At 39.3% G+C, this 17,477-nt stretch overlaps 2 protein-coding genes across 2 annotated transcripts in view; one reads left to right on the plus strand and one right to left on the minus strand.

Moving 5' to 3' along the window:
* LOC145462434 (N-glycosylase/DNA lyase-like) lies at nucleotides 1–11,829 on the minus strand. The gene is made up of 5 exons (XM_081445964.1): nucleotides 11,090–11,829; nucleotides 8,121–8,297; nucleotides 7,386–7,435; nucleotides 1,576–1,656; nucleotides 1–330 (listed from the first exon to the last, which is right to left on the minus strand). The coding sequence occupies exons 1-5, from the start codon at nucleotides 11,811–11,813 to the stop codon at nucleotides 253–255; spliced, it is 1,110 nt and encodes a 369-aa protein (XP_081302090.1). The 5' UTR covers nucleotides 11,814–11,829; the 3' UTR covers nucleotides 1–252.
* Nucleotides 11,828–17,477, plus strand: part of LOC145462363 (transcription elongation factor SPT6-like) — a 21,076-nt gene continuing 15,426 nt past the window's right edge. Inside the window, exons 1-7 of the mRNA XM_081445868.1 lie at nucleotides 11,828–12,214; nucleotides 12,326–12,396; nucleotides 12,628–12,765; nucleotides 14,739–14,811; nucleotides 15,930–16,023; nucleotides 16,763–16,940; nucleotides 17,289–17,375. Coding sequence (XP_081301994.1) covers nucleotides 11,989–12,214; nucleotides 12,326–12,396; nucleotides 12,628–12,765; nucleotides 14,739–14,811; nucleotides 15,930–16,023; nucleotides 16,763–16,940; nucleotides 17,289–17,375 — 867 coding nt within the window. The 5' untranslated portion in view covers nucleotides 11,828–11,988. The remainder of the gene's footprint in view (nucleotides 12,215–12,325; nucleotides 12,397–12,627; nucleotides 12,766–14,738; nucleotides 14,812–15,929; nucleotides 16,024–16,762; nucleotides 16,941–17,288; nucleotides 17,376–17,477) is intronic.

The raw sequence follows: 17,477 nt of genomic DNA on the forward strand, positions 1-17,477 counted from the left end.
TCACAAATGTCTCATTTTATTCTTAAACTTAGTATATGGATAATTCAAACAGGAATGTTGCTCTTCTGAAAAAGGAGATGGAGATAGAACCATGGTTAATAGTAAAGTTATGTGGTTGATCTGATCAACCACAGCAAGTAGAGAGTATGCATTCAAGATGTGTTGTTGCATTTTGCTGTATAACAAGTAATATGATGAGCTGTTGAAACGTGGAAAAACATTTCTGGTGGTGACATGGCGTGTGTATTCAGGTTATTGTGAAGTCTTCTTTTTCTTTTTTGTTGAAGGCTTGTGGCTGCTCTTTGTTAGGGGCTGGGATTCCACAGATCTCTACAACAAATAAGCCAGATACAAATTACTACAGTACCCCACCCATTTTTATAAAGAGAGTGAGAAAGCTCTTGAAAATACACAATGTAACCAGCCAAGAAATGTAAGCTCACTCCAAGTTACATGTATGTAATAAGAAGGAGCTATTGGCTAAGAAATGTGTATCGGAACCAGGGGCGGATCCAGGATTTTTCTTAGGAGGAGGCGCACCACTAAGGAATGGCGTAACTGACTGGTGAGGAAAACAAATTTCAAAAGCGAATACGAAGAAAGCTTCATCTCAGGGGTGGGGATGCACCCCTGCACCCTCCCCCCAGATCCACCCTTGGGGAATGGTCATCTCAAGAATGATCACACATGCAGTCTTACAGATCAACTGATCGAGTTAAATCATGCCACACTGGCTGGTGTACTCATAAAGTTACCCACGTCTGGGCAAACATTACATCGACAAGATGTACTATTCTGTTCCGGCTGAAATTTTTAACAAGCATCAAGTCAAATAATGCGAAAAGCAATCGACTGTTCATTTTTACCACAACAATCGCTCAGTAGATTGGTAGATATATCTGTTGTAACAACACAGGAAAATAGGCAAAAACATCGTATCTGTAGATCAGCTCTCAGTACTAATCACTAAACGTTAAATATCAAAACCCTTTTAGATCCCCCCTTTTAGAGATTCCCTACATTTTCCCAAAGTTCAACCCCTGTGATTTTTGTCCATGGGGAGTGGGTAACAGTGGAGTAGGAAAGTTCCTGTCAGGGTGAACTACAGTGGGACGTGGGTCCCCGCAAACAAGAATGCTAGTTGCAAATGTACAAATATCTGAGTTTCTGTTGCATCTTCACTAAGATATTTCGTAATCCAACCAAGTTGTGTAACTAATAAAATGCTGCTTTCAAATTCATGAGTTGATACAATTTATGATACAACTGTATGCAAAAGAAAACATTTGATACTTGCTGATTATGACTACAATGCCATGAGCTTTTCATTGTGAACTTTTTACTTTTTAAATTAGTCCTGACATGTCCAATGAAAAAACCCTTGTTGCCATCACAAATATACATTGTATTTCTCACCGTATAATTTGTCAATTAGTTCCTCGATCGTCAGAAACCAATATCTTAAAAATCAATAAGCTGTTACTAGTGACTAGGTTCCTGTAAGATGATTATATAAAGTTGTCCCTGATCAACTCTGACAATCATCTAGCAGTTACTTAATGTAAATGTACTTACCTTACCAGATGATGACTTCAAGTTGGCATGAGTAACACTCTGAATATCTTGAAATCTCTTTAAATCAGCAGCAAAAAGAACCTGTAAATATACCAATTAAATTAAATTAAATTAAATTAGCATTAAAGAGGTGCAAAAGGCGCCTTATGTTTAGTTTTAATTGATTAACTAATTAATTACTTGACGTGCTTATGAAAATTATATATCTTACAACTTACTAAAGTAGAGAGCTATGTGTATATACTTTTTATGCAATGAATAGGTTTAATTTCTATTGTTACACCATGTAAATATGTCACACCTTCGCACCAGCACCTATTGCACAGCACGCACAACCACGTAATTAGCATACAGCACAACCACCGCACATTTGTATAAATTAGGCAGTTATTTGAATTAACACGTTCAGTTTTCCATATCCTAAACCGAGTAAATAACTTGGTGGCAGCGGTGGAGGCGGTTTAAACCAAGATAGCTCAAGATGACTTCAAACACACCGTTTCCGGAATTTAAAACAACGGGAGACGAAAAGCAGGACCTGGAACCCTACATCGAGGATTTGATAGATTACTGCATAATGCAAAATTGGTACGATACATCGAAGGAAACCGACGAAGCCAAGTGGATCAAGCCGGATAAAGCCATGGCATGCCTCAGAGCATCTTTGTCTCCTGCGGCTAGAACGGTGTACAAATACAGTATGGGTTTAAGCGAAGCCGATTTGACGAAACCTCACAGTGTTGTCAATGCGTTAAAAGAATATTATGGCGCTAGTGTTGGAGTATCAGGGAAATGACAAAAGGTTCTTCGCCTACTGCAACAAGAAAATGAGTCGATTGCGTCATGGGAGACGAGAAGACGAAATCAAGCGGCACAATGCGAATACCGAGACTTTGCGGACGAACTCTTGAGGGACCAATTTGTCGCCGGCCTAACGTCGGATGCCCTTCGAGTGAAGCTAATAGGGAAAGGGCACAGGCATAAAACCACTCAAGCAAAGGTCAAAGTACGCGAAGTGGTCGAAGTCGCCAAAACATTCGAGTTAACCACGTTGGCGAATCAGCTAATGAAAACAGCCAGAAACACACAGCAGGGGCAGGTTAACTACACAACCAAATCGCCCCAGTTGTCACAGTGTCTTTGGTGTGGCGGGAAACATCAACAGTCCCGTCAGCAACACTGCCCTGCAATGGGGAAAAAATGTGGAAAAAGTGGTATCACTGGCCGCGCGTCTGCAGGGGTGGAACACGAAGACAAGCTCGACAGCAGCAGTCCAATTTTGTCTTCGAAGACACAAACGAGGAAGCCTTCGTTACGGAGTGCGATACAACCCAACAGTTTGCAAGAAAATATTTTGGGAATCTGCACCTGATACATGGAGAGAAAACAAAAGTCGTGAAGACGCAGATCGACTCTGCATCCACTTGCAATACCATTCCCAGCAGTCTTCTGAGAAAGCTATTTCCTAACGCAGAAATTCGTCGGACCAGAAGAAAAATAAACACGTATGGAAGTGAAACTATGCGTCCTGAAGGCCAGGTGACCTTGAGCTGTGAGAGAAGGGGCAGGATTCACACCATAGATTCCCTTGTGGTAAACGTTCCAGATGAGAAACCAGCGCTTGTCAGTGGAAGAGATGCACAAGCCCTAAATTACTTTAAGGTGTACGCTGACGAGATAGCAAACGCAGTTGAAGTAGAAATTTCGCACAATCCGCAACCAGCTCCACCACTAGGAAAGCTGACGAAGGATGATGCATTACAGTGCTACTTGAGCGTATTCAGGCCAGGGCGTGGAAGTCCTCTAGGAACCCCCATGCACATCAAGCTGGATCCCAATGTCAGACCAGTGCACGCCCAAGTGCGTCGAGTTCCCGTGGCGAAGCTGGACAGAGTAAATGAAGAGTTAGAGAGACTTTCTAACGAGGGCATCATAAAACTAGTCACACAACCCACAGACTGGCTCTCAATCATCCTGGTGAAAGAAAAGCCAAACGGGAAACTTCGAATATGCATTGATCCAAGCCAGACCATCAATAGGGCCATCCGAAAACCCAAGTACACAATACCCACGATTGAAGAAAAGCTTCCACTTCTAACAAATGCAAAAGTTTTCACTATTGTTGACGTCTTAGAGGCCTTTCACACCATCGAGCTGGACGAAGAATCATCCTTACTTACCACGTTTCAGGGGCCAAGCGGTCGCGACTGCTACACCAGGATGCCATTTGGGATAGCCTCTGGACTTGAAGAGTATCAACGAGGGCAACACGAATTCTTAGATGGTTTGCAAGGAGTAATAAAAATTGCCGACGATATCTGAGTCTTCGGTTGTGGCAATTCAAAAGAGGAAGCTGACCTGGATCATGACAAAAAAACTCACGAGCCTATTAGAGATGTGCAGCAAGCAGGATCTCCGTCTGCCTGCGAAAAAACTTCAGTTTAAATCTCCTTCTGTCAAGTTCATGGGGCACAAGCTCACGGATAAAGGGGTCGAACCGGACCCCGCCAAAGTAGACGCAATCACAAAGATGCCAACGCCCACTGATAAGGCTGGGGTGCAGCGCTTTCTTGGCATGTGCCAGTACCTAAGCAAGTTCTGCCACAACTTGTCGGAAACAGTTCTTCCACTGAGAGACTTGACAAAAGAGAATTCTACATTCCTGTGGTCAAACAACCATGAAAACGCATTCAAGTCCGCCAAGAATCTCATTGCATCAGCGACTGCGCCACGCTACTACCATCCTACTCTCCCCGTAACTCTGCAAGTGGATGCCTCTGAAGATGCAATCGGTGGCGTGCTGTTACAGAACGATCAGCCTGTCTGTTTCACACCGCACAGACTGAACAACACCGAGAAGAATTACGCTCAAATTGAAAAGGAGTGTCTCGCCATTGTCTCTTGCATGGATAAGTGGCACCAGTACCTTGGGAAACACGACATCACGGTACATATAGATCATCAACCGCTCGAGACAATTTTCAAGAAGCCTCTTAGCAAAGCACCTCGCCGACTGCAGCGAATGATGCTCAAACTACAAAGATAACAGTTTTCAGTTCGGTACAAGAAAGGAAAGGAACTTTACGTTGCTGACACTTTATCTCGTGCACCCGTCGCTGGCTACCCTTCAGCACGATGCTAAGCAAGAATACGAGGTGTTCCGGTTGGAAATAGCCGAGATGGATATTGAGCCAAACAGAGTCACATCTGAAACCATGCAACAAATCAAACAAGAGACCGCCAAGGATTCGGTCCTGGCATCCCTGTGCGATGCGGTAGCTAGTGGGTGGCCTGAAGAAAGGAAGGAAACGCCGGAGCATCTAAGACAATATTGGAGTTTTAGAGACGAGATTTCCGTTTTCGATGGCGTGGCCTATCGCTCTCACCAAGTTATTGTCCCTTCCTCGTTACGAGAAGAGATGTTGCAGAAAATACAGCACACCAGGAGGCCGACAGCAGCATAAGAAGAGCTCGCGAATCTCTCTTCTCGCTTTGAATGCAAGCATGTGACTTTGTGCCCGATATGTTAGCGAGCGACCACAAGAACCGATGAAATCTCACACAATACCAATCAGACCGTGGTCAAAAATAAGTGCTGATCTCTTCCAGTTGGATGGAAACAACTACCTCGTAATGGTCGACCATTACAGTGACTATATTGAACTTGATTCTCTCAGCGGAAACACCTCGGCCAACACAGTGATCAGAGCAATGAAGTGACAGTTTGCTCGCCATGGGATCCCAGATGAGCTGATAACCGACAAGTCACGAATACTCAAGGTTTGCTCGAGAATACGGTTTCACCATAGTCAAATCATCGCCATACTACAGCCGGAGAAATGGGAAAGCGGAGTCAGCAGTTAAGATTGCCAAGAACATCTTGAAGAAGTATCGGAAAGAGAATCCTTATCTGGCTCTCCTAGCATACAGAAACACTCCTCAGCAGGGTTACAACTACTCCCCAGCACAACGTCTCACGTTAAGAAGACTTAAGGACATCATCCCCACAGCACACCATCAACTCACCCCACAGACAGCGTCCCCGAGTCTAGTGTATGGAGACATCGCAGAAAGGAGACGAAGATCAATGGCTCAGTACAACAAGAGGGCTTTGCAGCCTCTTAGAGAGTTCTCCAAGGGGGAAAAAGTGTTTGTGAAACCGATGCCTGGAAACAAGCACCAACCTTGGATATATGGTGAAGTTATTGGAAGAACAGCACCAAGGTCTTGCACTGTAAACACCTCAACGGGACCAGTTAGAAGGAATCACACACAGATTAGAGAGGCAAAGGCTGAACCAAAGGACAAACTCGAGGACCGCTTTGAAACTGTATCCTTGCCTGAAAGTGAGCTTACAGAAACGGATCAACTAGTGGAGCAGGAACCTGCACCCCAAAGTGACCAAGAGCCTATTTCTACGTTACGCCGTTCAATGAGACAGCGAAGGCCTCCCTCAAGATTCAGGGACTTTGCTATGGACTAAAAAAGACCCAACTAAGAGCGTACTGTCAAAATAGACTTTCTTGAGACATGACATCTGATGAACAGGTCTAATGGATTTTCTATTATAACTTAAGCTCTCAAAAGGGGAAAGGTGTTACACCATGTAAATATGTCACACCTTCGCACCAGCACCTATTGCACAGCACGCACAACCACGTAATTAACATACAGCACAACCACCGCACATTTGTATAAATTAGGCAGTTATTTGAATTAAAATGTTCAGTTTTCCATATCCTAAACCAAGTAAATAACACTATTACAATCTGAGATTTCTGTATTCACACCTCCTCCTAAGCTTGCATTAACACATCTTTAAGTCGGAAGTAAAAACACCACTTTTCTGCTGACATTTTGCAAGCTCGTTGTGAAAATTAGTGTGTGCTCATCAGAAATGTTAATGTTTTTGCCTTCCAGTGACAAATGCAAGTGTCCAGGGCAGAGAAAGGTTTCTCAAAAAGCAGGGTGGAAATCCACGAGAAAAACAATTAGGGGATAGTATATATTTACGACCAAATGACCAACATGTTTTGGTGCCAGCAAAAATATCATTTAAAAAATTATCTTCTGAAAGCTTAAGAATTGTAGATTACAAGAAATCAGTAACATACATTCAAAGTTGTGTTTGACACTGCGAACCTGTTGAAATGTTAATCCAACTTTTATAGCAACTAACAGAAATACATTTGACCAAACAAATTCGGCCTTTGTCAGTTTAAAAGTTTATACTGAAATTACTGGCTATCTAATGGTTGTCCTGTAAAATCTCAATTCAGTCTGCATTAGGGCTGCATTCTCCTTTTCATTGAATGCAAAAAGCTCAGCTTTTCAGTTAAATACAACTTTTTGCAAAGTTTAATTTTAAAAAATTCTGCCGGTAAGGTTCAGAGCCACCTTACATCTTCAAAAATTTGAAATGACCCTGAATCCTACCTTTTGCAAAAAGTTGTATCTTAACAATCTCATCAGTATTTGATGATAAAAATTGGGTTTCACCAAACCATTTTTGAATTATAAGCACCTAAAGCTAAAATTAAGGGTGTTTTTTAACAGGTTGTATTGTTGTATTGTTTTCTTGAAGATGAGGGTAACTTGCTGACCAATGATTGGGTGTTTATGTGATGCCTTTATTGCAGAATCTCTTGATAAAGATAGCAGTTTTGCTCCGTCAAGGTGTAACTGCTGGAAAGTGCTGGAAACTGTTGTGAGCCACCTTAAGCAGCTGTTGTTGGAAGAGGAAGTGTTACATTGCAAGCCCTAACAATGACTGCAAAGAGGATCACTAAATGATATGAGATATATCTTACTGATTGTGCCCATCCTGCATATTCTCCAAACAGATCCCTATAATGATCACCTGAAGATAAAAGAGAAATACCCGTATATGTGTAGGTCACCATATAACGTAGCAAAGAATACACTCTCTGCACCTGAAACGCAGTAACAAGTGTAAATATGAAACATTTAAGTTCTAACTGTAATGATAGAATTGAGAGACTAAGAGCAATTCAAGTTTAGGTACATATTGGATTTCCTACTGACCTGCTTTGAAAGGAAAGAATACCCTACATTACAGTGAATTAGATCTACCTAATTGGAGTCATGTAATCAAAATTATTACGTACACTACAAATCGAACATTCTTTATATTTACAACCAGCCATTTTGGGTCCATTTAACATTTCACTCAATTCTTCAGGTGATTTTGTCTCACTTTTCTAAGCCAGTTTATTGATCAGGCTTGTTCAGCCTACATAGTGAGATACTACCCTGTTGTTCCATTTAAGCATGTTTATGGTTCATACGTAAAAAAAAAAAGGTTAGCCTGAATAACGCTCCAATTAGCCTCTTTATGGTTAGCTCTCAATGATGGGAATGGTAACATGATTCAGTGAAAAAGTCTGCAGTCTGCATTTGAACCCTGATCTGCAGTCTGCACTCTGCATTTTACACTGACTGGATCTGCAAATGCCTTTTTGAGTAGACTGGAGCTAATTTGGTTCATATCCAGGCTGAAAATGTCCAAACAGTTAACTACTGACCTATCTGCTTATAAACTTTAGCTGTTAGAGACTTTGTCTTCACAAGATGCGGCATGTAGTGCTTTGTAGTTATCTGCCAGAGATGTGTGTCAACAGGGACAGCTTCATGCTTGTCAAGTGACATAAGACACACACAGTCTGCCACCTTAGCTCCCACACCTGGCAGCTGACAAAGTGCTGTGGAATGGCACAGAGTGATAAGTTGAAACAGAAAAAATAATTCCAGTTACATGTAATATTTACAGTTTAACTTTATGTCTGCTTTGGGCCAAGCATATCCTATACTGCAAAAGCTATAGCATTAAGCAACTAGGACTAGGACTTCCACTCCCAATTGGATGGGATGCTAGTAAATTACAGGGTAGAGTAGAGTAGGTAGAGTGTTTTGCCCAAGAACACAAATGAGTGATCCTAAACAGAACCAGGGTCAAATCAAAAACTGCTCAATCCACAGCATGGGATACCTGGAAGATTTGTTGAAGTCTAGTAAGTCTTTTTTAATTCTTTCAGTACCTGGCAATTTTTTCATCAAGCTCTTTGACTTTGGTCGCTTACAGGTTCCTTTTTTATTTGCCCTGTTCTCTTCAAACTATTTGAACTGCATATGGAACAACAAATGTAGTCAAGAAACAAATTCTTATGAGAGGAGAAGGTACTCCCAGAAAGATTTGGTAGGGGTGTAAATCAAAACCCTGTTTCAGACCTGCCTTATAATTATTATTATTAGTTCCCTAGTTCAGACGATTGTTAATTAAAGGCATTGTGAAGGGCTTTTTTTGGTGGTCTTATCGATAATGATGAAAAAGAACAAGAAAGCCACTAATCTTTCACTTATTGCCATTTGCACAGTTCAGACAACTTTCACTGCACACTAGATCATCTGTACGAGCTATTTAATGTAAAAGGGAGCTTTATGTGGGCGATAAATGCAGGTAACTGTTGTAATCACTCAATTTAGTTGGTTTGTGAGTCACTGCCCAAGCTAGCTCACGCTAGATGGCAAAACCACTTTAATTTTGAAAAGTTAATGAGTTTGAATGAGGAGAAATTTGTCTAAATTCTGCCACTTTTTCTTTGTTTCATACTTTGGAAAACTTCACTTAGATACACTGAAGAATTTATTTAGTTTCTTAGAAGTAGAAAGAGCAGCTTAAAAGTCTAATTTTCAAGTAACTTGCCAGCAAATGGAAAAAATCAATACTTGCTGGTATCTATTGCAACTCTTCGCATGTACTAGGATTTTATATTTAATCGAAAGAATTGTCGCATTTTTTGTGTTTATTATTCTCAACAATTGTTTAAATCATGGTTCTAAACAGAATGCGATTTTGAGATGGCATTATATCGGTTGCTAGTTGGGAGAAAAATATATTCTCATATTGGGCGGCGTCACAAAAATTAGTTGTTTTGGCTGGATGAAGAAAGAGTAAACCCCCACTAATGGTAAAAACATCTTAATTTAGGGGGGCCTTTGTTTTAGGGTTTTACATGTAGGCTCTTTAACCTGTGATCAGGCATTTTTTTGGGGAAAAAAAGAACATCTGATACATTTACCTCATGAGTCACCTACTGCCCCTTAATTGCTTACCTGTTATAAACTATGTTATCTTGTGCCATACTATAAATGTGAGCCAATCAGATTTCACTGGAAATTCATACGGTTGGTTGGAAGTGCAAAAGCGACAAAGCACAATGTACAGGTTTACTTTCCAGGCAAAGGGGAAAAGCAATTTAAAATGTCTCTGTTTCCATCATGAAACAAAACATTCATTGAAAAAAATTGGTGGAACATCAGATTCTTTTTTTCATTGGAAGTGACAAAGGTCTTAAAAGTGTGGGAATAAATATTCCAAGGGACCCCCCACAACTGGGTCAACTGCAGATGTTATTGAAACTTTCGGAATCAATTGATAACTGACACTCTTCTCAAATCACGTTAGAAGAATGGCTAAAACTTCTTCTTTTCAGCAGATGATCTTATGGATGCAATCCATCTGCTCTGAGACTCTTTAATATGTCGAAGAGACAAAGTTATAGACACTCAAGATCATGGCCTCCCAGCTGAAAATTTGCCGTTCACAAGTTATCTCTGTAGCTGCCAGGCTTTGTGTTGGAAATTGTACCAGAAGTCAGATATCTAATCACATAACCAATGAGAAAGGCAGGCTTTAAAACTCTTTTGTTTTATGACCAATCAGAAATAAGTCCAGATTCTGGATTATAGGCAGACGACTCAAAAAGTAATTGTATCAGGCGTTCTTTTATGTCCTTCCCCGTGCTGTGAAAAAAGAATGCCTGATTGCAGGTTATAGGGTCTTTGGGTCTTTGTCTTAGAGGTCTTTGTCTTAGAGGTCTTTGTTTTAGAGACACCCTCCATCAAGGTGACCTAAGCAGAAAGTTCATCTTGATGGATATTCTGTTCGTTTAGCTACATTCATACACCAACCAATTACTCGACAAGCTATTTCTTTGCCCAAGTTTGCCCCAGACGGATTATCCCATCTCTATAACAAATTCAACCAGTAACTTTTATTATTATACATTGAACTCACTATCTCTTTTCTGATTGGCTGAAAATGTTTCAGTGAGTTTTTTAAATCAGTGCCTGTGACATCATCTAGCTGCAGATTATACAATAATCATGTCAAGGACACTCAAGGTCACAGGTAATCATGTCATGTATGACCGCTGTGCATTATTTCTAAGGGTGATCATGTCAAGTTTGCGCACTTTGTGTTGCTTGCTGTCAGTGAAGAAGCAAAAACACGACTTCCATTTTTTTTCGTTCAATGTACAAATTATAAAACAATTATTAGATTCGGTTTTTGTGATATCCAGAATAATCAAGGTCTCAGTAAGTTATCAGCCGAAGCCGAAGGCTCAGCCTCAGCTGATAACCCTACCTCGACCTTGATTATTCTGGATATCACAAAAATCTCATCCAATAATTGTTTAAAACAGCTTCTTACCTGCATGGGCATCCTCATAAGATACACTTCGCAAGCCTTCAAGCCACTTGCTGTCATGGTGCTGCAGAATGTAGCTTGCACACTGACTTATAAACTTTGCTCGATATCCAAATCCAACAGATCGCAAGTGTTGCTCAACTACTGAACCTTTCAAATCTTTCATGTCAGGGAAGGCATAGTAAGCAACACCACCAAGGTCTCCAAGCTTGTCTCCATACTCCTGACAAAGTTTTTCAACCATTCCACTAATACGCGGGATATTATTATTTGACGAACATATAAAAGCAAACAAAGTTTCTACCGGATCTTGTCTTAGAACTCGAACACCTGGCATGTTCTCTGAAACTTTAACAAAGTAAGGGTCTCGACTTCGCCACTGCTCCAAAAGAGAGTGGGTATCCACATCAAGCTGAAAATAGTCTCGTAAAATTGATTCATAGATGTTAGACGTTTTGTCGGTTACATGACAGCCAGTTTTATTTCCTGGCGAGAAACAGGTTTCTTTTAAGATTCGCTTGCTTTTTTCAATGACTGACTTGTACACCCGGTAGAATATATCATTTTCGCTTTGTTTTAGCGTCCAGACGAAGCCACACAAAACATTAGTCCACTCGCCTGGTGCCGTCTCCCTCCATCTGAACGACTGTCCACCCTGCAAGGTTAGGTCTAATCGAATTCTCACTTTAGGTGTATTGATACAGAGCTTTCTCCAAGGGGACGACATCGATCTTCGGTCTTCGTTTTCGCTACAACCGTGCCACGTCCAGGACTCGTAGACTGGTACCTAAACTCGGGCCCAGCTTTCATCGTCTTTAGTTGTCGCCATTTTGCTATCTTCTCTCGAATCCTCCCAACGCTTCTTTCCCTCGTGTTCGCTTCTTCTTGTGTTACCCTTCGTCATGTCAAAATTTGGCGACAGCGAAGCCGAGGAAGACTCCTTAGATGAAAGTCTCTCAGAGAAAAGCGACGGCGACGAGGACGAAGACGAAGAAGACGACGACGGTGAAGAGGAAGACGAAGGTCGGCCGGATGATGCGAACGACATCATAAATGACGAAGAAGAAGAAAGCGGCGGAGACGAAGAAGATTCTCATCACGGACATCATCATAGAAAACGTAGAAAGGGTACAGCATATAAATTAAACACAATTAAACAATCATAATATAATTCGCTAACAATTGATTAATGTAAGTGTGTTTTCAGCTGATTTGAAAGATTTTCGTGATGTGTTTTAGATGAGGCCGAAGAGCTGGACGAAGAAGATTTGTCTTTGATCGAAGAGAACTTAGGCATCCGTTTACAGCGGGTGAGAACCTCTCTGTAGTTATTTTAAGATTTTTCTTTGTCTTTTCACTCGAGGACGGTTTAGTAAGAACTCGTATATTACTGGATGTGGAAAATTCCATGTTCATCGTGCGTAAAACAATGAAAGCTTATAAATTGGCGCTTGACATATCAAAAATAATTCTTGGCTACAAGAAGGCAACACTTGATAGATTATTTATTTATCAAAGTGATCAAACATATTTTATTTCAGAAAAAGCCTCGTTTAAAGAAAGTGAAATTGCTTGATTCTGATGAAGAAGAGGAGGAACAGGCTGCTGGTGATTCTGCAGTGACTCAGCGAGAAGCAATTGCTAATCAACTCTTTGAGGGTGGTGAAGATGCTGGCGAGGTACTGAATGTTGAACATAGCTGCAGTGCAAATCTGAAAAGCATGAACACAAAAACTATTTCTGGCATGTTTTTGCATTTTGAAGGAAAATGAATCCGATGTAAGATAAATATCCAAGAAACCCTCGTTGGCTTGATTTACCATCTGATTTGTGACAATGTCATGTCAAAATCAAATCGAAGTGTTCATGCTCTGTGGATTTTACGGTAAAAATAACAGGAGATACACATAGTAGAGCTCACTCTTGGAGTAGGTGAATAGATGTATCATTAAATAGTATGGTTGTAAATCCATTATACTCCAAAATATTTGTTTTGTGCTCTCTTGGTCTGGAATTGTATATCAATTTGTTTGGTTAGGTCTCAAATAGGGTTTTGAAAATCACGCATATTTTCATCTGAAATAGGGTGTGGGTTTCACTCCTTAACAAAAATTTTCTGGAGTTATCTCCTTCTCCCCAAGGAGGTGAATGTAAATGCTCCCCTCTGTCTTTATATATGCAGAGATTGCTTATTGATCGCTTTTTTGAATGAGGTGCGACAACCCTCAGTACTTACTTTACCTGCTGACTTAAATTTGTGTTAAGTTTACAAGCAAAGTTTCACAGATAAGAAATTAATCCAAGCAGGATTAAAAATACTAGTGAATGCTTTAGATAAATGAATTATTAGTAAGCTCCAAAACAGATTCTTCCTCTGTATTTTATGTTATGACCCTGACAGAGATGTACTATTGAGAAAATTCTTAATTTTCTTTATCACAAATAAAACCAATTTTGAATAATAATGTTCAGAATGGGAATTTTGATGTAGGTTTTTTATATAAATTATATATTTTGTTCTCTTTTTTGCCCTGTAAAAAAGACATGTGATTTCACATCTTTTTTGACCTCTACAAACTGCCACGAAGGTTATCATGGCTTTGTATAGAAATTGTTGTTTCCATTTATTTCCTTCAAGCAAGTTCTAACATTTTTTTTACTATATTATGTGAATGGAAAAAAAGCAAATATTAATCTTCTTTGCTTGTAATAATCATAAAAAATTAATAAACATGGCTCATCCAGTCAAACTGTATTTTTTCGATTTGCTAAAGCTGTGTTCACATTAAAGCCAAAACATGATTAGAGTTAACATGTTTTGCCTAAACATGTTTCTTATTGCATTGTTCACATCAGATGTCGGTTTCAAACACATTTTCATTCACAGTTGTATAATTTATGCTGTTTGATGTTACTCGCATAAATTTTTTACACTTCTTAAGTTTTGCAGCAATGTTCTCCCAAAGATTCTGGTTTCTACCCATTGCCGATAATTGCCGTTGTATTTCTTCATTGACCCATATTTCAACTAGACATTTCGCCCCATAACAGCCCCAATTTTGGTTTTTTGGGTACTCGCCTCCTCTCTGCATCCATCCGCCGTTTTGAATGTATTTGGTCTGATTGTGATTGAAACTACCTCGCAAGGTTGTTTTAATCATGCTGAGAATAATCATGTTTCAGCCATGATTTGCACAATGCACTGTCTGATGTGAACACTCTTCATAATGAAACACGTTTCAATCATGATCAGCCTGGTGTGAACACAGTTTAATTTGTTCTTGTGAATGGAGAAGAGGATAATATTCTAAAACTTTAGATGTAGCTATGTCTTTGTCAAAGTCAACTATAGATCTGTATACATGTAGTCCAGATTAGAGATTGTAGTAGATATATTTTAATTATATCAGTGGTGTTAGGGGTTAATAGGAAGAAAAATCACATTTAGCTCACTTCATGAAAGTTCAGTCTGCTCAAAGCTGTAGTGAATTGGCCCTCATAAAGTTAATTATTAAACTTTTTATTATAAACTATGTGAAGCATGTGAACTAGGCAACATTTGGTATTTAGAATCTAGAAAGAATGTGTGATAATAACTCAGCAAAGAAAACTTTTCACAGACCAAGCTGAAGGTTTTCTTCGTCATTCTTAGGTTCAAGCAGAACCAGTCCAGCCTGAAGCTGATGATACATATGCAAACATAGAAGACTCTGAATCAGATGAAGGTAAATCCTTTTACTGATATGACTCTTTGACGTACATGCAAGTCAGTTGCCAGCAGTGGTGTAAAGCTCCTCTTTTACCTGGGATGAAGCACCCAGTTCACTACATAAAGTGTGCAACAGCTAACTTTGTTTGAATTTTCCTTGTTCTCCACAATCTTTGAAAGTAACTAGAATTCTAGGATAGATTCTTCGCTGGTATATCAACAGTTACATGTTTGATATCATTAGTTTTTTTTTTTTTTCTTTTACATAAAGCCAGAATTACCTCCAATGTGCCTGCGTCATACAATTGAGTTGAGCTTCACGGCGCATTAGGGACCTTAAGCAAACCGCAACGATGACGGCAACGAGAACGTCACCAAACAAAAGGTTTAACAAGCAAAACAATAGCTGTGCGCATGCGTTACAAATTTTGTACATTTCTTTGCCGTCTTTTGCAAAAAAACAACGTGAAATGACCAAGTTCTGCATCATCTATGGAACGTGAATGACGACCGCTTATTTTTTGTATTTCCATTGGGAATTGAACACCGTCATTGCATGTTTAGCTTAAGCATGTTTTTAGAGCCATTGGCATACCAAACAGATCTAGACAATCATGAAGTTTGCTTGTAAAATATAAATTCATTTTTTACTAGGCGTCATCCTCGGCGCTGTCATCGTCGTTGCCTAAGCTCCCTAATGATGATAAAGACCTGAAATAGCTTTTGATGTTTGTGGTTCATGGTCTCATAATGCTACAGTATCGTAGTTTGTACCGTGGACTGTGTCACAGTTACATTAGTTGCATGTAGAACCAAGCTCAAGATGTCTCTGTAGTACATGTATAAATTAAATTGCTCTAAAGTTAATGTTGCTGTTATATGTTGCACTTTCTTATACACTGTTTTAGTCTTAGAATGTATAAGTTGTCGTCAAATCAAGGGAAGCTCAATATGATAGTTTTGTTGCAGTAATAGGGAGATGAGAAGCCTATTAGCCTATTAAGAAGAGAAGCCTATTAGTCTCTCGGTGACAAAAATGCAAGACCACCGGTTCCGAAGTCTAGGGCAAATATTGTGCTAATTATTGAGCCTCTGTTACTCCTGCAATAACATATTTTTATATTATTTTTATAGACGATGTGGATGATTTCATTGTGGATGACGATGGAAACCCTATAAATAAACATTCCAAGAAAAAGCGAAGACTTCCTGGAACAGTGCGAGACTCGTAAGTGTTTAAAAGGAACATAATTTACTAATATAATTATTATTATTATTATTATTATCATCATCATCATCATCATCATCATCATCATCGTCATCATTATTATAAAAATTATTATCACCATAATTATTCGATTTAGCACCCTCCTTCCAATAAGTGCCCCCACCCCCTTCGAATGTGTTTTTATTAATAAGCACCCTTATTCCAATAAGCGCCCCCATTCTAATAAGCGCCTCTATTCAAATATTCAAATATTACAGTGCGGTCAGAGTACGTATCAACAGAGGTTCATCTTCCTTAACTGCTCACATACATAATGCCAGATTGCAAAAACAGTGGTCTTCATCTGAGTTTCCCACAACTATTATGTCCATTTGAGTGCATAATAATTATTATTCCTTCAAACGAATGATCTACTCTTCAAGTTTTGTTTTGAAAATTCGATTGTTTCTCAAAAAAGAAATAGGCGTCCTGTCCCGAATAAGTGCCCTGTCAGACTCGAATAAGTGCCCTCCCTTGAAGTACTAAAAGTAAATAAGTGCCTTGTGCACTAAATCCTATCATTATGGTATTATTATTATCATTATTATTATAGTATAATGTCAGCTTTTGTGTGATATTGCTAGTGGTTTTTTTGAAAGTCTTTTCACCCTGTCTAATTGATGTATACTTCTCTCTTTGGAAACATACAATGATGATGATGACTCGTTAATGTTGATACAATGTCACATTTATCCATCAGTGCTCTTATGGAAGCTCAAGATATCTTTGGTCTTGACTTTGATTTTGACGAATTTGAGAAGTATGGAAGAGATGATTTCTTGTCAGAAGAGGATGAGGATGAATATGAAGAAGAGGATGAAGAAGATGGTGCACTAAGAAGACCGAAAAAGAAGTCAACCAAGAAATCCATTTATGAAGTGAGTATCTGCTTAACTGACAGTGTTTGTATTGCAGAGTATGACGAGTCCAACATAGATGCTGTCCAGTAATTTACAGTTATTGCAATAATATGCAGAACTAACTTAACACCTCAAGTTTTTAGTCTAATCATTTAAAGTTAATATTTATACCTCATGTAGGTTACATGATACCAAAAGTGGATCTTTCTCATAAAAATAGTACATGTACAGTGGGAGAAAGTTAACTTTTTCTTGACAATTCCCTCTAGAAGAGGGAGAGCAGAGTCATTTTTCTCTACTCCTGTCCTGAGAAAGAATGATTAAGCAGTGTGTGATGTAATTAAGTGATGTTTTTTTTGGTCACAGGTATTTGAACCAAGTGAGCTTGAGAAAGGAATGTTAACCAACAAAGACAATGAAATTAGAACTGCAGATATTCCTGAAAGATTTCAGGTATGCTGCAAGAAATTGATTATTTGTTTTGAAAAGGTGAAGCTTTACATACTTACTGTAAGGGATGTAATATATGAAAAACACAAGACACAGTTTATAATA

The sequence above is a fragment of the Orbicella franksi genome, chromosome 12 (assembly GCF_964199315.1).
Source record: "Orbicella franksi chromosome 12, jaOrbFran1.1, whole genome shotgun sequence".
Lineage (NCBI taxonomy): Eukaryota > Metazoa > Cnidaria > Anthozoa > Scleractinia > Merulinidae > Orbicella > Orbicella franksi.